Genomic DNA, 27,394 nt, shown 5'->3' with positions numbered 1-27,394 from the left:
GGATATAAAATAGCAGTGGAAACAGTGCGAACCACTGACGAAAAGGCCTCTTTTGATCGGTCATTTCAGACGGCCTCTCTAAATCGATCCTGATCCACAAATCTTAGGGGTCATTACAACTTTCGGAGATTACACTGTGCTACAAAGTTGTGAAGCCCATTAAATTCCTGCATGACACCGTCAAACAGCAAAGTTATGAGCAGTCCCATGTTGCTCCATTTCCTCTGGTATTACAGTAACGTGCAGTTGAAAACCATAGAAGCCGAAGAGAAAAACGGTTCCAAAATTCTATTGCTGAATATCCATGCCCAAAAGAAGTAAAAACTGTAAACGGTGCTGAAAATAGGAGAAAAAAAGCATCTCACAGCAAATAAACAAGGATCCCAAGTAGACACTGACCCGGACAATGGTCAGCGAGGGGTGTGGATTGTGCTTCGAGAAAATCACAAAAGTAACTTGATGGATTTGGCCTGAGAGACTAACTGTTGTAATGTGTTGGAAAGATTTCTGATATGCGCCGTCGCATTATTCCACAACTTTGACTGTTTCAGAAGCGCATCCAATGAACGACGCAAATTCCAAGGACTACGAGCAGACCAATAGAGGCGCGTGAAGGGACAAGTTAGTCTATCGTTGATACGCTGCAAGTTTCCTTCCAGATGACCAACTATGGCGAAGTACACGCTAAGAGAATGAACATATTTGCGAATATAAATTGTGATAGACGCCAAAATCCCCTTGAGACAGGTGAATTTTCTGAATGAAGTCGATCGAGCAATACAATGGCCGTGAAGTGGCGCGAGGAGAATGCTGTCGGACCTATGTAAAGCTTCCAACAACTGTGTTCTTCCTTCGGCTGATTCCAATAGAATCGGCGAAATGTGTTCGGAAAACGGTGGCTTTCCAAGCTGTTTTCGAACGAACTTAACAAGCTCCATGGACGGGTCAGTAATCCGTGTGATGGGCCAATAGAACCGAGTGGAATAGGTGGACCTGGTAGTGGATGGAAGTGGTTGAGCGTTACGATTAAATTGTTAAAAAGGCGGTGGAAAATTTCACGTCAAATTAAAACTTCATGCATAAAGCGAGGGAGCAGAATTTGTCAGTAAATGGAATTATATGGCCACACGGCGAACAGATTATCAAGGCTGGAGGTAGAATTTATGCGATAATTTGCTTGGCAGCGTGGAAATTTTTTCGTGGATTTGTGGATCATATTTATCTACTGTTGATCAAACAGCACAGTTCGGTTTCAAGGCACGATAGGTGCATTCGAATAGGCAGCAGGGTCATGTTGTTTTGGCGGTAAGGGATATTTTTCTGATGATTGCGTCTTGGCCGAAGTGGAAGGCTATTAGGAGAAGGCCTTTCTGAATATTGAACTCAGTCTCTTAACGAAAAAACGGGCAAATCACAGCAACTATGGCTACAAGGGGCTGCTTACGCACCACACCCGACTGCAGGTACATTTCTTAGACTAAATTAAAAAGTGATTGATAGGTAAACGAAAATTGACTAGTTAGCACATTTCGGTTGGCCTGTGGTGCAAAAATGCATCAGTGGCAGGTTGATTACGTCTTATCCAAACGACTCCGCTGCTTTGAATGGCGCGGTTCGTTGGTGGAAAAACGCCAAAAGGACCAAAGATATGAAATAATTCGAATGAATCTCCTATCGTTTGAAACATGCCACATTTTTTCAACAAGCATACTGGCCCACGGCTTGATATTTACTGGATCAATCGAATTCACCAGCCAGACCACCAAGGACTCTGGCATCGTATCACACACGTGCCTACGGATTCATTGGGGAGCTGAAGGTTATCGGTGATCTCTTGCACGACTTCCAGGGCAAGTTAGATCTTCAAAGCATAATTACACCAAAATGGACTGCCCATTAGAAATGCATCAAAGAGAAGTATCAGAGAGGCAAGGTGGTGACATTTTTGAGGAACGCGCTGACTACAGAGGACTGGGGAACTGCTTAGGGGAAAGCAAACGAACAACCTGGGACACGTTAAAGCCCAAGGTCGTAGGCCTAGAAACCATGGCCAGGTCTACCACTGACGTGAGTTCATGGCACTCATACCTGTGCAATCACTGGTCTACGCTCGATATTTCCAAAGACAGTTACGTGCTAGAAATGTGCCACATCGGTTACCCTTGTAGCCAATGCTCCACCAGTTTGTGCTCAAAGTACTCACTAATCTGTTGGACCGAATACTCCAACAGTGTGTAAGTGTATGAACCGTGGGCATCGTAGTGTAGTCGAACTGGAAGACAGAGAGATCAGTGACTCAGTCAAGCATTAGAACAGCATATTTATGAAGATGAATTTGCGTTCAAAAGGGTGAGAGCCTCAGTGCACAGTATTGCACTAGGGCAGTTTTTTTTACCAACTTTCCCAGGTTTTTTGGTTTATAGATGTTCACCAACCTTTGTTGGGTGGTTGGATGCTATCCTCAAGTGCTGTGATATACTGGTGTGAAGGTGGATACTACTGATAGCATACGAGTAGCACGTTCTCTCGTAAATCCACTTCACGTCTTTAGAAAAGTGAGATCTACTACGGAATTTGTGGAGTCACTTTAAAGCATTTGCTTGCATTTGAGTAGCAGTCAATGAATATCCAGGAAAGTTCAGGAAGACGCGTTCAAGGAGAAAATGAATGTTCAGTATTGTAAACAAGATGCATACGAGAATTCTGCTCCCTTGTCCAGTATTCTGTAGCCTCTAATAACTCCGCAGCGAAGGACTTCTTCCTTTCACTGATTTGACCCACTGACTCGAGTAGTAATTTCTGAATTTGCAGCCTTAAAGTAGTCCTTTGGTTTAAACTAGATAAGACTACACGAAAACTCTAGTTGGACGAGCCTAATAATCGGAATTAATGAGGACATGAACGCAAACTTTGTTATCTTGTGGTATTTGAATCTATCAACTTCGATTTTAAGTGGTGATTATGTCAATTATATTCTACATACATCCCAATCTCTTGTTTTGAGACGACCTGTATTCTTCAGTACAAACAAGAGAGGACAGCTTGTTGGTGGTAGCATTTTGCCAGAAAATGACGCATATACGCATCGAAGCATACCGATTTGCCGGGAAGAAAATCACTGTAGGGACGCGTTCCACACGGAGATGCCATGGGAGGTCAACTTCCGACACATCTACCCTGCAAACAATGAAGAAGCAGGTTGAAAAGCGAACGTGGGCAATGGTGGAATGGAGTGAGAAGCAAAGTAGGTAGGTTTGTAATTAGAAAAAAACTAAGGAAGTGTGCATGCTACAACATGGTTAGATGAGGGGAGGTGGCGCAGTCTCCTACTGTGAAAACAGAAAAGCCTAATACAAAGCAACCTCTAAAACATAAAGGGTTCTAGTAGTTGATCAAGTGGCTGATCTATTCGTCGAACTCTGTTTGCAACTGAATATTCGTTGTACATCCATGGTAACATTTCCTGCTGGTGTAAGCAAACAATAGTCTTCATAATAGTACCACAGTATCAGATATCCACAGGGCATTTGAAATTGCCAGTCGAACTTGTCTGACAGGCAAGAATCAGGTATACGTGTGTGAGTTATTCCTTAGCTGGTAGCCCAAGTAGTTCACGGCAGCGGCTTTTGAACTGCGTCGACGTTGGCATCCCCTGTTCGCTCTTCTTTCGGTTTATAGACCTTAAGGAGTGCGTGAACATTAGGATACAATCAATCAGGTCATACAGAGTTCATTGTAGAAGGTGATCAGAGGCTATACTATTATGCAGACTACCAGCATCACCATGAAAAGCTTAACCGCCAAGTGTTCCGTGGGTGGGGTTTAACAAATAGTCCACTCAACAGTCCATCGTTTAAAGAAGCATCTGGCTCACTCAACATGGCAACTAGGAGGAACAGAGCGAACAGCCACTTATGACATTGTTGCACACAAATGGGAAACAAGTATATCGAAATTCTAGATGAATTCGAGATTCTCTAGTGTGCGCAACATTCCCTTAGCATCCAGAGGCATCCATTTAGCTTGACTTAGATGGCTGACCAAGCCGGATTGGTAAACTTATGGAGAACAGGTATATTGTTCCAATTACCAGAGCTGATTCCATACCGGTGAGCAACTAATGCAGCTCGGATCACCTGATATACACTAGATTGGTGTTTGAAAACACCACGATTGATCCGCCGGAGTGCGGGATAACATATGAATCATCTCAGCTCACAAGACAGGGTGGAACAGTATCGTCTAAGGTAAATAACACTGACCAATGGTACACTTTACTTTGTTCGTAGTCACACCACTATCGTTTGAACGCCCGTCCTCCTGTGCTGGGGTAATTATTTCGGTGAGCTCACACCAAAGGGAAGCACTGGACTCGAGTTTCGCTCTTATTAGAGCTCACCAGCCGTGCATATCCAATGGCCTTGCCGGGATTTACACGCTCGCCTCGCATGTCAGATGTCCGGGTTCAAATTACGGCACGGCCTTTGGATATGCACTGCTGATGAGCTCTAATAACAGCGAAACTCGAGTCCACTGCTTCCCTTTGGAATAATTACGCCAGCACAGGAGGACGGCCGTTCAAACGAGAGTGGTGTGACTACGAACAAAATACCTACCCAGCAAAACTCCAAAATTGCAACTTTACTTTGTGCTTCCCATGTAAACAAGCGACGAAATAATGCAAATCAATGGAAACGTGTTGGCGTGTCCATTGCACCAGACACCACGTAGATTAACGATTGCAATGTAGCATGAGAAATTTTGCCGCAGTCGTAGGTAAAAGAATCGACTTTCAGGCCAACGCGACCATGATCCTTGGATTTATCCAATGGATGTACTAGTTAGACCAACTGCACAGACAGTATTTCCCCATCGATGGAAACGCCAGTGTTTAGAGGCGACGCTTGACTGCAGCAGAATCGTTATTTGTTAAGGGAAGGTCCTGTGGTACTACTTTCCTCCAATAACACTCCAATCAACCGAGATTCCACATTGCAAAATGATTTACCATGCCTTGCCATTGAAATTGCCCCCTAGAAAAACAAGCTTCTTGCCTAACCGGATATTTAGTCGGCAGTTCCAACTGCCTTATGAGCGATCAAGTTCAGTTTACTTGAACACCATTGTTTGGAAGTGCTAAATACTGAATATGCAACCGGGGAAACACGAAACTTAGGGACTACAGGCAGTAATCCAAGGTCGGTACTCATTCGTGTAACAGGAGTCATCCGTCTCCCATAGTGGACTGGAATCGGTTTCCGGATTTGTCTCTCACATCGGATTATGCACTGTGTGAAATCACCTGAACGCCATGTAAAATAAACAACATGAATCGTTCAGCTGTAATACCCTTTCGACACCCAGCTGCCGAAAGCACGAGGACTGGGATACTGCCAGTTTGTTCAAGGCTAGACAGGGGAACTCAAGATGCAGAGGTTGGGTTCGAACCAAGGACCTTCCAGTCAGTAAATTCGCGCTCCAACCATTGGGCCATTTTGTGCCATTTACTCTGCGTAAACCCGATGGAAGGTCGTAGGGTGAGCAACTAAAGCAAATGATGGTCCACTACTGTCAACTCAGATCAGAACACAATGTATGTGGAAGGTAACCCAGTGGGCTACACCAATCGTAGGATGTATTCGTAGCTCACATATATGGCAAGCGAATGACGACTAACAATCATCTTGGTCCTTAAAAAAGTGGTTACAGAGAATCACTTCTGGCACCATCATAAGTATAACACACCAGAATGTCCAAGGCATTAAAGAGGGACAGTTGCGGTTCCTTAAATGAAATACACAATATACGATGAAATGAACTAAAATACAACACAACAGGGGTTGTCTACTACCTATTCCATCCCTCATACGACTTAGCAAACATCCACATTACAGTCGTCCAATAAGAGGTAACGACCACTGGGAGGAACTACAATTTAGGTCGAGTAACCGCACCGGAGCTGGAGTCATCGAAACAGAGAGTAGTACAGATGGTGCCCTGGTGATGTTGCCACATATACCGTCTCAGACAATGTGCTACCATCGGCCTGCGGCAAGACTTCTTCAGCTGAATGGCAAATGGTCAGAAAGTAGGCGGTAGCCAAGCTGGTACAGAGCCCGTCTGGAAAGCAGAAGGTTGGTGGTTCGAGAATACCACTGGGCTATACGCTTGGATTCCATAGATCATGAGACACGGGAAGTATCTTCCAATAGTTCTACGCGCAGAAAAGTACATTTCATCCCTCCAATAATAGAAGTTTTGGTGAAACAGTAGCCAGGTGTTCAACATAGCTCATTTATGTTTCTTGTAGTCCAAAAGAAGCTATCGATTTTCGTAGTTTCATTGCCCGAGTGAAACGGCAAATTTGTGTAGTCGGTTGTCCGTGAACATTTCAATTTATTCTTTTCTGGTCTTATTCGAAATATCCTTTGATTGTAGTACTCTTGGTGTATAGCTGTCGTGCAATCCGAAGGAAGCATGGGGCCGAGGCACCGCTAGGTCGCCTGAGCCTGGATGGGAGGAATACGAAAGCCAGGGTTGGATTCAAACCACGGATTTTCCAGTCAGCAGTTGTGCGCCCCCAACTGTTGAGCTAAAGCAAGACTGAAATATAGGCACTCTACTATAGGTAACTGGCGACCGAGCTCTCATTGACTGAAGCACGTGCTGTGTGAACTATTCCGTGGACTTGAAATGAGTTATGTGATTCTCAGATACGTTCACTTTAGTGCTGCTGGAGGATGAAGGCCACTCATTTCCGACAACTTCATGGAGTCACAAGGCGTTTTTTCACCCACTCACCAGACTATTTGATAACGCATCTGCTGCTACCGGTGTACCCATATCAAAGATGATAATCACGATGACACCACGTTCTCGGTAATTGGTGCTTATTTCCGTTAAAGGATAGCGTCATCATTGTGCAGCTGATATGCGCGTTCTACGATGCGTACTGACGCGTGGTGCCGACTGGGGTTTCAAAATCCGCAATTGAAGCAATCGCTATTTATTAATGGGTGTAGTGGTGTGTAAGCGACCAGTTGGTGATGAATCAGAAGCACAATCAAGCTGAAGTGGTTGGACATGTAATTCGCATACCCAACTACCGCCATCCAAACAAAGAAACATTGAGTTCAGCTCCCAACGCAACAACGGGTCTGCTGGGAACGCGGAATAAAGGCGACTGCCGTCAAACGAGTGCTATGAGATTTAAGCGTCCCACTGGTTTAGTTTCATGTGATTCATTTGCACGTGTTTAGAAATCCTACAGGACGTGGTACGTAACCAGTTCCACCAGCGGGCATGCTGTTTATTCCTAGTCAGACTGTGTAGATAGTTTGTCTACCGTTCTACGGTAAACTCAAACCTAGTGGGGTGAACAAAAGACGTTAGGCTACATCAACTGATGGCATCTTCAATTTGACGCTCAGATACGTTCAACTTATCGCTGTTCCAAGGTATAGGGTACACCGTTCTTGGTGGTATCCATGGGAGGATGGGGCTGTTTTTGATGACTTGCTGGCATTCACCTTTCTTTTCACCCTTTACGAAATATTCTCCCTGACGACTGGATTAGTGCTGGTCTATTAATGTTGGCGATGATGATGATAAGTGAGCAAAGTGAATCCTGAGTGAAGCTAAATCGAACCCAACGGAACTCACTTGGAAAATAAAACAGTACTATTGTCTGGAAATGACTCAGCAACACGGGTGAAATGCCAGAGTAGACTATCACCATGTGAGGCGTAGGCGCAATTCCGAGTATAGTAGAGAAGTAACAAAGCACTTTGTGTTTTCAGCGTAGTTTGCCGAGAAGCTCCAGAATGTATGTACGATCGGGAGTCCAGCAGAAGTTCGAGATGCGAAGCGTCACGAATCTCTAAAATACGACGGCCAAATGATTCGGTTGGATGTAGCTGATGGAGCTGGTCGGAGGGCAAAGGGTGTCTATGCCAAGGCAACAGTTTGGAGGAATGATAGTCGGAGATGAATCGGCCTGAGCAGAAAAAAGGAAACATGCAACACTAAGTTAACCAGGATCGCATTTTCAGAATATGTTTCTTTGTGGTGAACATACGCTTAGTGCTGATATACATATAACCACAAAGGTACCAAGGCCATCAGTACAAGGGAATTCCACCCAAATAGGACCGGTAGAGAAAAGCCGACCTTTCGGCTACGTTCAGCGAAGGATAAATAATGTGTCACTTTAGACTGGCTAACTGAAGCCACCTTTCGCGACTTCGTCTGGCTTCCCGAAATATAGGGGGCAATATGGCCGCAGGTCAAAGGTATCCTTCAACCGAACGTGCTGTACGCGTCTCGGTTGGTGCAGCATACTCTTATGACACAACACACACACTCTTTGAGAGTCCACTACCGTTGAATTAAATCAAATGCAAGACATGTGATTGAGAGAGCCTCCCATTAAAAATTGTCCACCGAAAAATAAAACTGAACTGTGGATGCAAACAGGTAATAGGGGGTAGGGCGTTTCAGAAGGGCCTGGTAACGTGACACAAGATACACTCACGCTGTCTGTCAGCGATAAAGACCAGGTTGAACCTGAAAGAAAGTAAGCTCTGACTGAGTCTCATCATTCTGAAACAGCAAACAAGGTTGACACAAAACACTGAACACTCAGTTTTTCTTAATCCTACACTATGTTTATGTGAGGATGCTTCCACCGTTTGTAAATATACATCCTTCTGTCAGCTCGTATATGGACTCCTAATAGATGAAGTTCAAATGTTTCGTTTGGATAGGTCGGCGGTCACTTCTCCCAGTTATAAGCAGGTGGAAAAGGAGATGTCAAAGCTGCTAACTTACTAAGTGATTCGTAGCTGACTGGTTCTTCCAATCGATAGACCGCTTCAGCCTGCAGACAAGAAAAAGCGCGTTATTGGGCCATATAAGGAACAAGAAATAACTAACTCAACTACCTGAAAGGCTAAACTAAACTCCCCGTTCAGTATCTGACTAGAACATACACTCATAGAGTTCAATGTTTCAAGTTCGACTGAATTCAGATGCTTGTGGTGTTCGCCGTGTTCGACCGAACACCACAAAGATGTGCCGAACTGCATCAATGCAGTGAAGCTCACTTGACGGAAATCTGTTTTAGTCTTCCGTTGGCTGTTAGTAAGCAAACGCTTGTTCCGTGACAACACTGTGTAGTTGGTCAGAAAAACTAACATCTGACTGGAGCGGTTCGAAACACAAGCAAATATGAAGCTATTCATCCCAATACATCATCACTAACACTTCCACAATTCGGTGTCAGATCGGCAAACAATATCCAGGGGTGCCTAGCCTCCAAAAACAGATGCGCTCACTACTACTGAACGAAAAAAGATCTGAAAATGTGTGATGCTAAGGTTGATAAGGAAGACAGCAGTGTCTCTTGTTAGTGTTTGTTACATGTCCCACGTTCGCCGAAGGTGCCAACGCAAGGTTCAACGTACGTTCTGAGTCCCCTTAAGTACCCAGTAGCCATGTTTTCGAAGTTCCTATTTTCGACGTCCCAAATCTTTAATCACAATTTTTGACTACCGTATAGTGACTGGGAGCGGTACCCGAACTACAGCTTGCAACTTCATGGTCACTGGTCGGTTAGCTGATTAACAGCTCAGACGGTCTCCCTGAAACAATAACCACTGTCTCGCTGACGTGAACCGAGTGACAGAAAATTTAAGAAATGTTGTCTTCAGAATGGTTATGCTCTAGTTGCTCAGCCGATGGAGATAGAATGTAGTGTAGTGTATGCAGTAGGTAGGAAAACGGAAGTAAGTGAAGAACAATTGCAATTGACTGCACAGCAATTACGCAAAAACCTGAGGTTTCAAGTAAAAGCTTAAGGGATGGGGCGAACCATCCTGGTTGTGACAATAACCCTATTTATATTTGCCTTACAGGCGTTCATTTTAATTTTTGAAGTTTCAGCAGTGTGGGAAAAATTTCGCGGTGCGTGTTGGTTATCTGCATTCATCGAAAAGGGTTTTTATAGGGTTAGCTATAAGAAGCAGCAACCACCCTTCATCTGGTAAGCAGCCGTCTCATCTACAATTGGGCTCCTTCTATCCGAGTGGCAATTTCATTCGCAGATAGACCGCCGCAACTCATACAACCATTAGGGTGGAAAAATTCACTCCATCACACCGATAGACTATTTTGCAAAGTTCACGCTTGATGCCCTGCCTTGCAGTCGCACCCAACAATTTTCAGGTGTGAAGAGCATTTTAAACAATGCGACATGATTGGGCAACTGATCAGGGTAGCTCAGTGAATTAGATCGTGAACTATCATTTGAAAAACCTGAACTGGATCCTCCTCCGTCAGCTTTTATACTTCTCATTATGTTCACAGAAGAATGAACAGCAGCGAACCGAGCCTCACTCAAGCTGTGTTTAGTACTAGGAAGGTCGGTTTGTCTCTCTTATGAGGACTAAGGACGGCCTGTGACGTCAGGGGGCCGCGTTGCAAAATCAGAAGGAGCACACTGCAATGTCGGCATAAAGTCAACAAGTTTTGTTCGCTGATCCTTCCTTCAACGCATGCTTTGTTAATTGGCCACCTGAATAATGGGATTTGTTCCAGTTAAGTAGTGGCGTAAATCAGAATGATGTGGGTCGGGCGGGAGTGGCATCTATTCGGACGACTGAGTAAGCGAACCACTACGGAAATCCAGCATTGAACTTTATTTACATTAATAACAATACAGATGATAGACCCCCATAGCTCGCTTCTCCATGACTGTGTGTGTGAAGGTCAGAACATAAACAAAGTACACAAACGAGACTAGTAGAACGATTCGGGTCCGTTGATAATTAGCTTGGAAGTCGAAATACAACGCAGCGGTGTGTGTATGCACAGTGCGGCGACATTCAAAGTTTGGAACGGACAGATCATCACGCGTTTCAATCCTAAATCGCCACTAACCAAAATGGCGAGAGACCGTGGGCATCTATACCGTATAGCTCAACATGTTACACAGAAAAAGCGAACGGTTGCACGTTTCATAAATTTCGTCGACCACGGATGGACAATTCCGCTACAGTTGCATTGAACGATCCAATAGTCCCACCTAAGCGACCGAGTGGCACTAGTGGCAAAAAATGCAGGGAAATGTCCAGTAAAGCAAAATGGGCCCAATATACAATGAAAGTAGTGTGGCTAGCCTCGGGAAGATAGGTGGCCACGGCACCATCCAAAAGTCATTTGAGAAGTCCAACAGACATACCATGGTGTTCTTAAGTAGCAAAATACACAACGTCCACTGCTTCAGCCAAGCATGATCGAAAGGCGTGGGAACAAGAGGAAATAAGAGTCCATTTCACATAGATGTGGAACACCTGCAGATGGTCATTCCAAAACAATCGACGGGAATGCAAATGTCAAAACTCAAGCATACCACATGTAGTACCCTATTAGGACTGGAGAGTACAGGTATGCTTCATGTCATCATCATCATCATCGACAGCATGACATCAGTGTTCAACACCGATGCTTCACTGCCGTACAACCATGACCTATTCGAAAGCCTTATTGCAAAGAAAAGAATGAAGGTGGATGGGGGAAGGACTTAGTGCTAGCTTAACACAATCATTCCGAGGTGCCTACACCTCCAGATATTCACTCAGGCAATCTGGACAGAAACTGAAAACAAGAACGCCATTGACATCGGTTGGCAGCCATATCTTGTAGTGTCTCCAACCAGGCACAGTGAGGATCATGCGGTCCCAATCCTGGAAGGCGAGTAGCACCGACAGCACCCAAGCGTTTCGTGATCTCCTTCATACTCCTCTGCCAAGTCAAGGGTCGGCCACCTCTCTGTTTACGTCACTCTGAGTTGGGCATGGAAAACAGCACTCTCTTCGGCAAACGTAACACATGTCCCAACCAACGCAGCTTCTGGTGCTGGAAACATGCTACAATGGAAGTACCCGTTACACAATCGAAAACACGCTTTCTAACTGCCTCGTTACGGATTCGCCGACACCAACCCACGCGAGCTATGGTTCTGAGACAACGATTGTCGAACACCTGAAGACGTCTCAGGTCCGCTGCTCGAGTAGGCCAAGTCTCACAGCCATACAACAAAACAGCCCGTACAGTAGCTTGATACACACGTCCCTTCAGATTCAGGGATAAACCATTCTGACGCCATAGGTGTCTCAAGTTAGCAAACGCGGCCCGAGCCTTGCAGATTCGTGCATTCACCTCATCTGTCACACTGCAATCAGAACTAATACAACTTCCAAGGTACGTAAAACGCTCCACAACTTCCAGTACCTCTCCCTGGATTGTAAGGGGCGTGTTCAGTGACTGCACGTCCACAAGCATGACCTTACACTTTGTGGGTGCAAAATGCATACCAAAGGACGGGATGACTTTGGTCAGTTCATCCAAGAATACTTGCGCCTTCTCCTCCTCTTCGAACATGAGAACGATGTCGTCTGCATATTCCAGATCGACAAGGTTTTCTTCACTGGCTATTTGAACACCAGGGTTTTGGAGACCCTCCAGCGTTCGTCTCATTATTTCACCGATTACAAAGTTAAAAAGGAATGGAGAGAGTGGGCATCCCTGGCGGACATTGCTTTGTGTACGGAAGCTTTTGGAGAGCTCTCCGCACACTCTCACACGTCCGGAAGTCTGAGAATACAAAGAACGCATGATGTTTACAAACTTCTGGGGCATTCCTTGGTGGGCAAGCGTCTCAAGAAAAACAGACCGGTCAACCGAGTCAAATGCGCCTCGGAAATCCAAGAATACAAGAATCGTGGGTCGCTTATACGTATGGCGTTGTTCTAGCACAAGACGCAGTGTGAAGATTTGGTCAACACAACCCCTACCAGGCCGGAATCCCGCTTGCTGCTCTCGAGTCAGTATCTCACGAGCCACCGTAAGGCGACGAAGCACAATTGACGCCAACAGTCTCGTTACAACAGGGGTCAAGCTGATCCCCCTGTGGTTATCACACTCACTACGCGCCCCTTTTTTGAAAATGGGCACTATCACTGATTCTCCCCAGTTGTCTGGGACAGACTCCTTTTCCCAAATGCAAGCAAACAGATCGGACATGCGCTGACTGAGGACTTCACCCCCGTCTTTAAACAGTGCGGGTGGAAGGTCATCCGGAACGGGAGCTCGGTGGCGCTTGAGAGAACATAGTCGTTCGTAAACCTCCGAGGCCGTAGGTGGTTTCACGTTCACCGTCCAGGGTTCTACTTCACCTGTGGACTGTAGATGAGTGCCGGTGGCACTCGTGGACTGTAGATGAGTGCCGGCTGGTGGCACTCACCGAATGCTTCATGTAAAAATAGACATGCAGAATTATATCAAGTCCGTCATAGGAACCAGGATATACACGGTCCTCATTACAATAGGAATCCGTTACAACAATATCTGCAGGACCAGAGGAGACATTTGGCGCAAGGAACGCTCGAGCAAAGCAGTGAGTGGAATTCATTCAGAATACTCTATTCCGCCGAAAACGTGCAAAACGGTATGAGGCTTATTGCAGCTACGCTAAGACGTGGCGCATCAAGTAAACCGAAGCAGTTTCAGGGTAACCCGCAGGCCCTTCTGACGGCAGAGGATAGTTTCTTTCACTGGCTTCTGTTCCATCTCCATGCAATCTTCGTCATCAGCATAACTGTGCGTTTTCGGTAGCTTTCTAGGTATGTGAGCTCGATACGCCTGAGGTGAAACTTCTCGAAGTTGACGAATACAACTATAGTGCTTCCGCACAAGTACTGCTGACGGAAAGTGAATTGATAACCGGTTGCCCGAGTCGAAGAAGGGGGTTTGGTTCAGGTACCCCACATTGAGCATTTGAGTCAAAGGCCTGGTCCAAAAGCCAGTGGGATTTGTTTCGGGGACCAGTCCCCTAGACTGACTGAAGTCCGCACCGCGAGGAAGCAGTTAAGGTTATCTTGTGGGACCCTGCTCAGAGCCGATGACTCAATAATCTGACCCGCTTGGTTGCATGGGGCCAGAGGACGCAGGGAGGAAGGCGTTACTGACTTAGTCGCAGTGCAGCTGTGCACAGCAGGTGGCTTTTGGGCAGCACCGGACTCTGGTTTTAAAAGTATTTCGACCGTAGTGAATACGTCACCGACGGTCGCGGTTAACGGTTGGGCGATCGGAGTGTGCGGTATTTAGGGCGGACCTTTTCAAACCCGTTATTCCTCGGGGTAAGGCAGCATTACTGCTTCCATAGATATTATATGCTGGTCGCCTGGAGGAAAGGCCTTACTGCCTTCACACTCCTATCGCAGAGGACAGTACGACTTTACCACCAGATCGCCTCATAATTCGATTTCTCGCAGTACGAGGACTGCTGTTCTTTGTCGGACTGCTTCCCTTTGGCCCTCCTGGTTGGACATGGTTGAACCTTTCGGAACTGAGTTCCAGCCGGCATAATCCGCATGCTCATTGTAGCACAGAATCCCGAGCACTATGACAAAGTGGCAGCTCTAGTTAGGGTCCAGCCAATGAATATTTGTTTGGCCGAAACATCTGGAACAATTGACTTAGTCTAGCTGTGCTATGCGTCAATAAAAGTTCCAGTGACCCATGATCAGATTTGGGTAAGGGTTAGCTGATATGGTGCGGAGTTTTCTGGACACGTGTTCTTTACTCGCGTTTCAAGCCCCCGAACAGTTCAAACGAGCATATATCATCAAAACCGTAGGCGAAGTAGTCCATCCACCAACTTGTGGATAAAACCGAGGTTGGGTTTTCAACTGGCACCAGTGGAATGGTCGCAGAAAATTATCACGCCATATGAACGATACTTTTAGTGTCGCTTATGTAGATTAACGATAAAAAGGTGCTTTTTCAGTACTGAAATTGAGGATTCCGTTTAAAACCCGTAGTGAGGTGTTCTTCGGTGAAGCGGTCCGGTTAGTTGTTTGATCGCAGTGCAAGCCCAACAGCCATAAAAATCCGTGTACAATTGGGTGATGTGAATAACAGCACCTTCCTTACGTATCGGAAAGCGGATTAAAGTCCGGCTTGATTTCACATTGGATATCCCATGTTTTCAAAAGCAGTGACATGGTCCTTCAGTAACCAAAAGGAAACATTTTTCTGAAGGCTCAAAGTGTTACAGTGAAGCAGCCAAATCACTCGTTGTACCGAGGATTTCTCCATGTAACTAGAACAGTGCTATCCGCGATGAAAAAAACGGCACTCAACTGAGTGTGCGGCTAGACTATCCACATCTGCGAAGGGGTTGTGTTGTAAAGGTCACCATGGCCTCGGTCACACACCGCAAATTTACATGAGGTAGTTAGGTGGGACACTACATACTCAGACTTGGAACTCAGTGAATCGTGTTCAAACTTTTCCGTCAAACACTTCTTGGTGCATAGTGAAGAGCAGTACGTCCGCATTTGAAGGAGTCCTGCTCACTGAAATTGGCCAAACTAGTACTTTCCGTATTAGAAGTCTACTTTAACGCGTCATCCTCCCACTCCGACAAATTAAAGAACCACTCTTTGGAGATGGTTAACCCAGGTGACCTAGTTGCCTGGTTCGTTAGCACTGATCAGTTCACGTGTGAGCACGGTCCATGTGCACCCATCTTGAATGTGGGTAGTAACTAGTGCACGCCAAGACCAGTCTAACCTTGTGCTACCACTAAAAACAAAAGATCTTTTAAGCCAACGCATGTCGGGGAGTTTTCGGGAAACGTGAAGCAAAGAACGAGGAGTAAAGAGTTTTCAGTAAGAAATAGTGAGAATTGGTTGAAACACGCTGCTTTTCATAGATCGTGCTTCTAGCCACCGATGAATTCCACACGGACATTCCAGATAGTGAGTCGATGAGGAACCAAGCTTCACACATCCATATAATGATCAGGGGGGATGCAGCGTGGAAAGTATCTCGCTGTGTGCCAAACCTATAGAAATGGTTGAGGAAGATAGAAAAACAACAAACAATCCGCTAACCAACCTCCCAGTTCCCAATGGTTACAGACTTGTTAAAACGAATCCACGAATTTCGCCATAACTCAGGCAGGTCAGAAAGTAGACGCAGCTCCCAGGTTTCGGTACTAATTCATAGAAGTATGGATATATGTGAGCCTTTAACAATGGTGATACGCTTTCCAGGTAGAAATAAAAGTGACAGTAGATCACTCACTGCCTTGTCCACGATAGCAGCTCCTGATTCGGAGGACGCTGTTTGAACACTGAAACCGGTCAATGACCAGACCAGCCCGGGTTGTTCCAGTGAGTCCAAAGTATGAAAGCTAAGGGTCTTATTACGGCCACAAGCCAAGCCATTAACAGCTGACAGGACCGGAGGCAGGGTAGGAGTGACATCTGAAATACAAGTCGATGAAGAAGACGACACACAATCCTCATCCAGTCGATGATCACGATGGTACCAACTACAGCATACGAAGTGCAGCCGCTCTAGCATGGCAGAAGCATCTATGCCAGTATGAGGAATCGGAGGTGGGCTGTCACTCTCTGAGGAGAGTTCATGCAGAAGGGTGATAATTGTATCCAACATGTCTATACCAAGGAAAGATAGAAAGTCGTTTCGAAGATTGCAGTAAGACAAAACGTATAACATTGGGTACCCGCAGACTATACCTTTAAGAAGCGCCATCACGAAAGACAAATATGTTGTTTAAATGGTGCAGGTGTTATTATTTATTCTTTTGCAATTGCTGGCATTTAGGGAACACACGACTGATCGAAAGCAAGCGGACCTGGAAAAAATGCGACGCCTCTGCGGGTGTGAGTTGGATTGTCCAGCTGTCAGCTTAATATAGAAATACGGCCAATCGTGAGTGCCCAACGAGCTTACTTAACTAGTCGGGGCTGTATACAATATTCCATACCAACTTACCCTACCTAGTTATTGACCGCTCGGGATGAGTTGCTCTGCCCGAGAAATCACAAAAGATACAGAGATGGATGAGGTTCGAACGCTTCCGTCAATTCCGTTTTTGAAGAAAGTAAGGGAGAATTCACCAACAGATAGCACCAAGTTACAAAGCTCTCGATCACACTACTTCAATCTCGCGAAAAACTTATTCAAATCTTATTCAAATTACATTTCTGGTAGTTCTTCGCAAGCAACAGGGAATCAAAATAATCTTGAAATCCACACATGCCGCTCCAGAAGGTGAAAACGGGCCTTGACTATCATCCAATGGCTTGCCAGAGGTAAGGAGCACTCCAAACACCCTTTATTAATAACCACAACTGTAAAAATTATCACCCTGGTTCGGGAGAACCGTTTCCTATCTTTGCTGACGCGAGAAAGCTGTGGTGACTAAGTCTTGAAGAAAGACCAACTCTAAGTGATCATGAATGTTATCTTGTGGGGCGGATCTATTAACCTGACAATGATACGATTTTCTTGCACAGTGATTTCGTAAATGGTCGGATTCGCAGTAAAATCACACGCGTGTATGTATAGCTGTGGTTGAACTAACAACCAATCATGAATAGTGATACCTTAACGTCAAGTGATGAGGTGGTATCGTAGTTAACTTTCAATACGGAAGGACTACTTCCTATCTTGCAGCTTTATTGGGGCGTTGGTTGCTGGCAAGCAAAGGATACGTGTTTTCAAGAGAGTGGGTACCAAAAAGGACATGGAACACTTACCTGACGTGGGACGGCTGTGCAACATCTTGAGAAGCTTGGACAGGATTGGGAGTTCGGAGTTCGGCGAATCAGCTGTATCTTCCCCATTGCCCAGCATCGAAACATGGTTTGATAAGCCACATACATGCTGAGATTTTAATCCCAAAAGAGGACCTAAGTAGTCCAACCAACGAGGGCAAACAGAAGCTTGTTTACGGCGTTCATGGTACGCGGACAACGCCAGCTGATGCATCAACTTTTGTGCTTCTTGACGTATTGTTGAATTCACATTCTGATGCGTGTTCAATAGAGCAGTAATGTTAGTCCCGGATGGACAACTCTTATAAGACAATTCCAAAGACCGTAACTGAGGACGTAGAAAATAAACAAAGTTGAAATTCGTTTTATCATAAATTACCTGTATGTATCACCCAAAACAAATAATTGTGAAGCATACTAATTCACTTTTCCGAACCCAGATGCTAAAAGACAGGCCATTTTTAAACACGCCTGGATATCTTCGTATTTTCAGGATGAATACCAGCCAACATGTCTACTCTATTCATCAACGTCCTGTTACTCGCTATAAGCCGATAGGTTGTAAAGCTACTTGTACTGTTTGTGTAAAGTACTTTCCAGCTGGGTTATCCGGTTACTCACGGCCCGTACTCAAGTCTGACAATGAGGTCTTCCTACTTCTCAGTTTCCCAAATGAAGATGAAGGTATCAGAATAAATGAACAAACTCTAGTACTTGTTCACAGGATGATAGTAAGCCAAGTTTATTGCGGCCAAATGTCGCCATGCCTTGAATTTTTCTTCCTTCGTAGGTTAATTTGCTGCACTGAGTGGCGTATAAACAACGCAAGCTAAAGACCCTGACAGTGAGCTTTGTTATAGATGTAACTTCTTGCACGAACGCGAGATGGCTCAGTGGTTAAGGCGCAGTATCTCAGTCCTCGTGCTTCCTTCGGGAGCATGGCAGATAAGCAAAGAAATAGTGCTACGGCTGAGTCTATTTGACTTCTTGTACCACAATGCTAGGCAGTTTCCTAGCTCTGGAAGGTTTTGTTCACTGATGGGAGTGCGCGTCTGGCACAAAGGTTCATAAATAAATGAAACGGGGTTGATAAAAATAAGAAGGCGAAGCCATGGCAGTGAGAATTCAGAATGAAGGGAACTTCCAACGAGACCGGAATGTGGTAGTACTGCATGTGGTGCTAAGTACCGACGCATTTCACGACTGCCTTTCGGATTACTTTTCATGGGAAAATTCTGGTAAAGTTGATTCGTCGTAGTGCTCACTCTCGAAAATGCGGTATTAATGTCCACGAAGTCAGAATGTTCATAACAAAAAGATTGACTGTGTTCCTCCGTAGAAACGACCGTTCGCTTCCTGAAAGGGCGCATACATCCTGTGGTAAAACTCACAGGAGCATGAGTGTCATGACTTACATATGGATAGCAACAGTATTCACGAAAAAAACAGGAATAGCCAGGACTTCAGTTGAGCCTCAAATGGATCAGTACTCAAAGTATGGACGTCAACCAAGCCACTGAGGGGTTGGGGTTATACAGCTATCCCCCAGAGGACATTCTTCGAGAGCGAGTCCCTCCAAGAAAGGAGATATGTTATGTTTCTATTTTTCGTTGAATTGCGGGGAAGATTCATGCCATCAGAAGCGAACGGTCGGCTATCCTATAACCTTGAGGATTTTATTGTGTTGAAACCTTAGATTCACATGGAATCTTAGTGAATAGAGTGAAAAACCCTCTATCAAACTGCACAGTATGAGGGGAACACTCAAATGGTAGCTATAGAGACCACTGCCCAACACAGTTAGAGATGAGAAGTATAAGTGTTACCTCTACTCACTAAATAAATCGATGGGTCTATTCCTCTGACTGTAGATATGTGAGGTCCGACGAGGATAAGTTTCGGGCCACTTGAAAAAACGGTATCAAGATAAGTCGAACGCCTTCTGTTTATGGGAGTTAAATCGGTTGAATGCAGACACTGAGTGGGTAAACTGTGGATCTTGTGCACAATTTTCTCGACCAGCGCGTCAGCCTCTAGTTGTTTCATCTGGTAGTCGTAAGTGGTAGTCTGAAATAAACAAGAAACACGGGATGACGGTTGTTTGGGATGCGGGATGGTGGATGGTAGTAGGTGAAAAGCAGACCGGTTAAAGAAAACTGGCAAGATATAATAGACCATTAATGGATTGATGTTCGAAACCCTGTACCAAGATATACTGGTTTATGTTAATCAGGTGGCTGTTGATCTATTTGACGAAATTGGTAGTTATCCTGGAAATGTTTCGCCACCGAACAAGGAGACATTATCACCGTATAGTTGAGTATACTTGTGTGCGCTTGTACAGCATTCGGAGAGTATCTATTACCTCTTGACATGATCGGCCAGTTGAAATACAAATTTGCCGTGAGTTGATTGATCCAGTTTTTTTATTTGCGCTGCGGTGTGGTCTGTCTCCATTTGATTAGATCGGTTATCCCAACGCCTTCTGGTTCCATTAATTCGCTTCCTTTATTTCCACTGGCTCGTTCTCAGACTGCATAGCGTTGTGGTTTGACTTTCATGTTTGCTTGATTGGTTGCGCTGTCCTGTCTTTTCTGTAGTGGCTGGTGTCCTTACGCCTGGCCGATTCGGTGCATACTTCAACCAAATTGATTTATCCGTTCGTCTCGGGATCGTCTATTTGGTTCCCTGTGCATTAATGAAGTATGGTTCGTGAGTTCATTTGTCCTGGGTGAATGATTAGTTGGTGGCGGAGATCCACTACTCCTTACTACTTCTGGGATACTTGTGTGGACTCCGATCGTGCACTTGTTGGTTGCTGCCCTTAGCTGCGTTTTTCGCGTTGGACACGCGCACCTCCACTGGCCAATGAGAGGCACACGGACTCAAAAGAACTTATCAAAGTCAGCTCGTCCAATGTCTACCTCCTAGTCCGATTTCGGTCGCTATAGAGATATCCAAAGGAGCACTTGACGTTGACATTGCTATTTGTAGTCTAACCCAGGTAACCTCTTCGGTGCATTGGATCTAACGAAACAGTCACTTTACTGGAGACTGGGCGACCGATTCCCTCCAGTCAATCCAACCTTAATCAATCAACCTGAGTCAATCCAACCTGAAGCATCATCCACTGTCAGATAAAAAAGGAGTGCCGCGAAGATCAGAAGCTTAGTTCATCCATGTCAAAGATATGGGAATGAAAAGGTTTGAAATGTCCACAGGTCGTCCCACCTGGTTCGCTTTGCAGTTCATGGTGAAACTAGAACGGACCATAATGGATCTCTGATGTCCAGTATATGAGAACGTTTAGACCATTGGGCAGAATGCTTCGAATAACAATCCAATTCAATTCCCATGAAGACTATCGGTCTTTGACATAAATATTAACCCCCTATCAACGTCAGAAGTGATCAAATGTGCCCTCCAAAAGAGAAAGTGTTCAGCTTTGGTGCATAACTCTCACGCCACCCGAAGAAAGCACGAGGGATGATACTGATAGGTTGCCCAGACCTAGACAGGAACAGTCGAGATACGACGGCTGGGTTAGAACCAGGGACCTTCCGATCAGCATGTTCGCCCTTTAACAACTGAACTAGCTCGAGCACAGTGAATCTCCTCAATCAAACGTCACTGAGTTCTTGGTCGGACGACCTTCTACATGCTCTGTTCAGAGACTGCGGTGAATCCCTCATTAAATGTTTGTCCAACCTATCTGCGTCCATCTGGGAGGAATAGACTGTCCTAAACAACTGGGGTCAGTCGATAATACTGACCACTTTAGAAATTCAGTGAATTCAGTAATCACAGAGGTATCAGTCTGACTACATTTGTGACAAAGCGTCTGGAGTCACTGATTCTTCGTTGGCATAAGACAGCAGACGATAGCTTAACCCGTGAGCGTCAAGAGGGATTTAGACCGGGTAGAGGCTGCACTGACTACATCTTCAAACTCCATCCAGTGTTAGAACGCCACGTATACAACCAGTCAGAATCTTCGTGTCCCTTGACTACAAGGGCGCATTCGAGTCTTTCGATATGTCAGTGCTTCTACGCTTGCTTGTACAACAGGGAATGCCCCAGAAGTTTCTGAACATTAACCGATTTTTATATTCGTGTAGGTGTGTACGGGAATCTCTCTAAAAGCCTCCGTGCAAAAAATGCTCAGTGAATATGCTCACTCCATCCATTTTGTTCCAGTTCGTAAGCGATGAAATAATGGGTCTTCAAAACCCCAGTGTTGAAATCGTTATTAGTGATGATCCGGAGAATGTAGGGGACATAATCATAATCTTTGGGGCAAAATGTCGTTGAATATAAACTGGCTACCATAATACCATTTTTCGACATGTGGCTTGCATCTGCAGTCGTGTTTCTCTAAACGTATCCCAAAAAGAAGCACTTGAGGTTGTGGCGAATTTTACATGCCTCGGCGGTTTGACATGCCAGAAAAGAGTGAGCGCCGTCATAGGGTTAGGGGTCAGTCCCTACGGGCTGATGTCCTGAGGTTTCAAATTTTCGGCCACTGGTGTCTCAAGTGTTGCTGGTTTAGGATGGTATCGGTGAAGTCGTAGAAAAATGATGGGAAAATGAGTGCTCGATTGGGCATCAGGTATATCGGTCGCGGGGAACATCCAAAGTACCAACTGCTGTGGCTCGGCCATGTGTTACGCTGCCGAATGATCGCCTATTCAGATAAGTGTTGTTTTCTGTGCCCTCCTTCAGAATGGCGGAATCTCCTGGGTGCCGACATGTGACTTGGCAAAAGGGTGCTGATGCTGCAGCCCTTCTTTCCAGATGGCGTCCATGTGACTCTCTCTCTCTGTGCCCGGCCGGATATATTTTGAGATGTTAAGGGCGTTCGTGTTGTCGGCCTCTTTCCAGATTGTCTGATTGCATGTTTGATGGTTTAGGCATCTAAGAATGCTTGCGGTAGGTTGGCACTGGCCTCCCTTCCCATCCAGCCTTTTTTACTCCAGGGCTCCAATTATAATCAAGTACAGTTTGTGGTTGTACTGCAGTGAAACATCAGTTGAGACATTGATGTTGCTGTCACTTGTGATGACGACAATGCCGTGATACCTCAGCTGCCAGAATTATTCCCGATGACCACTAACTAGGATGAAAGGTTATGTATCAGATATTCTTAGAACATTGTGGCAGTCAACCGATAAATTCAACAACGGAAAAATTTACGCTCCTAAAACTATCTTCTTGATTGGGGTGGGGCTATTCCTAGGCGGATTCACCAAGTACTACCAGTGAGAGTGAAGCTAAAAGTAAAGCTAAAAGACTCAGCGATAACACCTCGATTCGAAAAATTCATTCTCGTGTGCTCATCGTTGTCCCCTGTTGAAATTCGGGAATCTGGAATGCCCCAACGCAACCCGTCGAAGTAGTACATTTTGGTGTCCTTGTTGTCCGATGATTATAATGAACACATGAAAACGGTGCCAACCGAAAACCGGAGGGAATGGCTGCGCTTTAAAGACAGGCCATTCTCCCTGTAAAACAAGTATTTGAGGTGCCGCTCAAGTTATTACCTCGTTAGACAGCCGAAAGCCGTTTACAAGTGCCAAACAGGGGGTACTTTCAATCAAAAGAGGTGGAATTTTATTGAAATATATGGTTGTTTCGCGAAGCTGGCAGCGACATAAAATTAAGCGAAAAAACATGCAGTCAGAATTCACAAACTCAGAATTAGTGAAATTACAGGCCACATAAAAAATCGCCCAGCTGTAACATCCTTTCTTTGCCCTAGCTATCCTGTGACTCGGAGAAAACACCAGGGCTGAGATACTACACGGATGCCAAAGCCTAAACAGGACTATTCGAGATGCCGGGGTTGGGTTCTAGCTTTCCGGCTCCTCGAGCTACCGAGGGCTCCGAATTGCAAGCAAATGGTAAGTAAAAAACAGCTGGAAGGTAAACAAGGACAAAAAACAGGATGGCAATAAATGGCACTAGTATATCAGCGAGACACTTACCGAATAGTTACACGTCAGATAGAACTGCACGAGACCAGACTTGCCCCCCGTCCAATTATTGGCAACTGGTGTTATTGCGAAAACGATATCCCGTCCACAAACAAAGTTTTGAGGAAGCATATTGCAAGCTAATAGGGAGACTTGACGAAAGCGCAAGAAATCCTTCGAGTCAGCGGCTCCCAATCCAAAATAACCCAAAACTATAAACTGAGAGAGTAGGCAAAGGAGTGTACTTCGCATTACCTTGTGTAATAGCGTCAGTTGAATAAGGTCCGATTTTGAGTGAATGAAAACAAGCGGTTTCATCACATAAGCGACAAGATCGGCTGCACGGTGGACCGAACGTAAATCCTCCAATTCCAAAGACGCTGCATCGTTCACATACAGTGTAAGCTGCGGGAAACGCTTCAGGCTAATTCGGGTTCGACAAGACCCGGTTGGAATCCAACAGTCAATAGAATACAACTGGAATAAATTCCTACATAAGTTCCCGAAACGCAAATTACCTTTACCGGGGAAAAGGAATGCAGTGCACTTACAGTAGTTCTCGCCTCTATAGCTTCTGAGTCCCATTTGGCGTAGAAAAATACCCCACTAGTTGCATTCGCCTTCATGCTTGTTCCAAGTTCATCAAAGGATCCATGAAAATGATCAACAGAGGCCATAGAACCTTTGAAAAATGGCTGTGCATCATTCGTGTCGGTAGAGGCCTGAGAACTGAGATTATAGACGAGCATAGGTAGAGAGAAAGTAAGACTAACAATGAAAGGTTGGGTAAACTTGATAAGCAAATGCCGAGTGAGCAGAATGTGAGTATTATCGCATCCATATGGCCGACAATTTCGGAAATAATCGGCTTAAACGACGTGGAGCATGATTCCAGATGTTCGCTTGAAGGGGACATCTTTTGAAGAACAACAAAACTCAAAAGGGTTCATGTGCATTCAGTAGGCCAACTTTTGGCGAAGGTAATAGAAGATGAAATTGGTTTTGTACAGAGATATCGCAGTAACACAATTCAGCAACTCGACAGACGACTCCTGATGACGCTGAAATGGAAGAAGAGCCGTTCAACGATACAATTCGTTTGCACAATGGAAATTACATGTACACGTTTAGCACACACACTGAGGGTAAACCAAGAAAACGGTGTCGTGGAACGCAACTTTGTATCACTATCAGTTTGTTCGCTTATTCAGCTGCGGTACTATTCCCATGAACGGCTAAGGTGCACGGGAGCGCGGCCATCGATGAACGGCCAGATCGTGACAACCTAGGAAAAATCGAGTGAAGAGTAAGGGTGAAACATGAAACGAGCGTTTACTAACAGATACTAATTGTCCTGATGTATTCCGAAGACTCCCATTTATGACAAGAAAACAGATGAGTTGACAAACATGTCAGCCTTTTCAAGCCGCAAAGTTGCAAAGGTTAAGGGAGAAGTATTTAGCATATTTGAATGGGCATGGTGTAAATGGACAGGAAATTGAGTGAGAGAACACTAGTTGCTTATCGAAGAACATCTAGTCCAGGTCACCAATAGAGTGGCTTGAGTTTGTCAGTGCGGGTAGTGCTGTGGTTGTGTCCAGCACAGGGTGTAGGTGAGTTGGACCATGGCAAGTACAACACATGAACTAAGCGTTTTTACCGACAAAGGATCGGGTCGCGATGTCGTATGGCGATAGCTTCAGCCACTGCGATTGTGAGTTGCTGTACTGATCTGGGTTGATGAGCTGGTGTCTTGTAAACAATGCAGAAGCTTTGGCTGGGCATCACGTTGTGCGCCGCGTCTGCTAGGTGTTGTACTACTGAGTTGGTTATCGTTCTCCTAGTTTCAGAAGCTAGCCAGGGTGGATTGTGTTCCTTCATTCTTTGGCTGACTTGCCTAGTCGTGCGTCCGATGTATTCCGCTACACAGCAGCAAGAGAATGGGTACACCGACATATTTTTGGCGTGAACAGGCACTCTCTGTGAGATTAAAGGAGCACAGACGATTGCTTGTGAACCAGATTCGTAGTGTTGCGGCCAGGAAAATTTTGTTCAAACTGGTAGAAAGTCTTCTGTTCAGTAGGCCGGCCGGTATATCTCCTTTAAACGGAAGGCTAATGTAACCCGGTTTTTTTTCAGCTGTGGTGATGACGGTGTTGGCTTCTCCCCTGTTCAAATACTTTATAATAAACTTGTCAGGGAACCCGTTGTCTCTCAGAACGTTGGTGAGAGTCAGGACTTCGTGTTCTAGTGCGTGATCAGAGCACGCCAGGTCGGCAAATTAACCCTTCAACCACTGAGCTACCTCAACTGCAGCTGATGTGCACGGTAGAACCGTTAGTCATACTTCTGTATAGGTCACCTCACGCTCCCCTGACAAGGAGGACCTCTGTTATTAGGTGGCTTGGACTGAATGTTCAGGACGAAGTTTCTCACAATGGTACAATCACCGGACCCAGCAATTGGAGAATTTCACTGCCCTCACACTCCTGATGAAGTTGCAAGGACCCTTATAGTCTTGTCTAACTGCAAGGCATCTTTTTGTATTTCCAGTCGTTGATACGCTATGCTTTTCCGACAGAGTTGCTAATGAGTACAACCACACTCCAGTGCCCACGTAATCGCATCCAAACCATTTTCACAGATATATCAACGAATGTTTGTCCCACAGCCATTATCGTCCTGAAACTGCGGTTTAAACACAAAAGTGGATGGTCAACGACCGTCACCTTGACATATTGGTCGGGCTTGGGTGGCGCAGTGATCGTAAGGACTACGTTGGATGGAACTTTGTTCATCAAGACTCAGCTAATTCAAGAAGGTTAAGAATGAACAGTCAAGCAAACGGCAACAAGTCTCCGTTACGAAGAGTATAGACATTACCGTGGTGTGACCGTGTGTGTACCTCGGCGACCCACAGAGATGTACTGGGGTGTGCGCGCGCGAGAGGTTAGTGGTTAGAGGTCTGAAGAACACGGTCTCCTGGTCCTCCAGGTTGGGTGTTGGAACATGTGTGGCGACTTGTTCCGTAAAATCGGGAACGCATATGCATTTCCCACCAAGCACCGCTACCGTGGTCAGGCTTTTGGGCCAGAGACTTTGGTTGAGGACCCCAATCGTCCTCCTGTCTAGGTATGAGTGTTCTGGCAGTATCCTAGCCAGCGTACAACCATGGAATGCACTTTTTCCTTCCCCTCTACCTATCCCACTATTGACTTCTCTATTGTAGGCTCAGCACTTTTATTCCACCTGAATCGGTATTGCGAGCAACATTCGATCGTCATCCGGCGCGGACATCCTCAGATATCTCGAAATCAATCTTTAAGCCTCGACGCTCGGTCTATTTGGCAGCCTTCAATGCCCACCTCTGAAGCAAGCTGGTCAACAGGCTGCTCTTGCTCTCACTCTAGACTCGCTTGGTATTGACGTGTGCTGTGCCTCAGAAACAAGAACTCAAGATGCAAGAACAGTGGCTGAGATAATCGCTCCATTGTTGTGTCGTCCGGAGGTAACCCGTCAACTCGGGTAAGGAAGAAGCCAAATTCGAGCACAGGAACAGATCTTTTTTGCCACGAAGTAAGGCGGTTTATATACATCAGAAAAAATGGCATGAATTGGCTGAGACTTTCTCTTCAACCGAATAACCAATAGGAACCAACAGTTATGCACGATCGAGCAGAAAAATAACGAAATGCAACGGCCAATAGGAGTCACACGTGAGAGCGGAACGAGGATAAATCAATAGGGACTCAGCACGATGCAATCTGG

General features: G+C 45.4%; 3 protein-coding genes across 3 annotated transcripts in view; 2 read left to right on the top strand and 1 right to left on the bottom strand.

Annotated features, from left to right (window-relative positions):
* Positions 1 to 273: 273 nt before the first annotated feature.
* T265_01387 (hypothetical protein) lies at positions 274 to 24,566 on the bottom strand (the record flags this gene model as incomplete). The annotated part of the gene is made up of 12 exons (XM_009165413.1): positions 274 to 993; positions 3,097 to 3,177; positions 7,663 to 7,996; positions 8,830 to 8,878; positions 12,007 to 13,272; positions 16,153 to 16,610; positions 17,637 to 17,982; positions 19,491 to 19,721; positions 23,639 to 23,845; positions 23,882 to 24,103; positions 24,145 to 24,355; positions 24,400 to 24,566. 12 exons carry the CDS (start codon positions 24,540 to 24,542, stop codon positions 444 to 446), a joined length of 4,098 nt encoding a protein of 1,365 aa, XP_009163677.1.
* T265_01388 (hypothetical protein) lies at positions 5,328 to 11,759 on the top strand (the record flags this gene model as incomplete). The annotated part of the gene is made up of 4 exons (XM_009165414.1): positions 5,328 to 5,537; positions 9,915 to 9,963; positions 11,302 to 11,564; positions 11,628 to 11,759. The coding sequence occupies 4 exons, from the start codon at positions 5,328 to 5,330 to the stop codon at positions 11,757 to 11,759; spliced, it is 654 nt and encodes a 217-aa protein (XP_009163678.1).
* Positions 24,567 to 26,857: 2,291 nt separating the features above from the next.
* T265_12788 (hypothetical protein) overlaps positions 26,858 to 27,394 on the top strand; it is a gene marked incomplete at both ends in the record, with an annotated part of 5,078 nt that continues 4,541 nt past the window's right edge. The window contains 2 exon segments of the mRNA XM_009165488.1: positions 26,858 to 26,964; positions 26,978 to 27,134. Of these exon segments, the coding sequence (XP_009163752.1) occupies positions 26,858 to 26,964; positions 26,978 to 27,134 (264 nt within the window).

Source organism: Opisthorchis viverrini (assembly GCF_000715545.1).
Source record: "Opisthorchis viverrini unplaced genomic scaffold opera_v5_15, whole genome shotgun sequence".
In the NCBI taxonomy this organism is placed as follows: Eukaryota; Metazoa; Platyhelminthes; class Trematoda; order Opisthorchiida; family Opisthorchiidae; genus Opisthorchis; species Opisthorchis viverrini.
The sequence above is the reverse complement of the archived record's forward strand: the minus strand, read 5'-3'. Positions and strand labels throughout refer to the sequence as shown.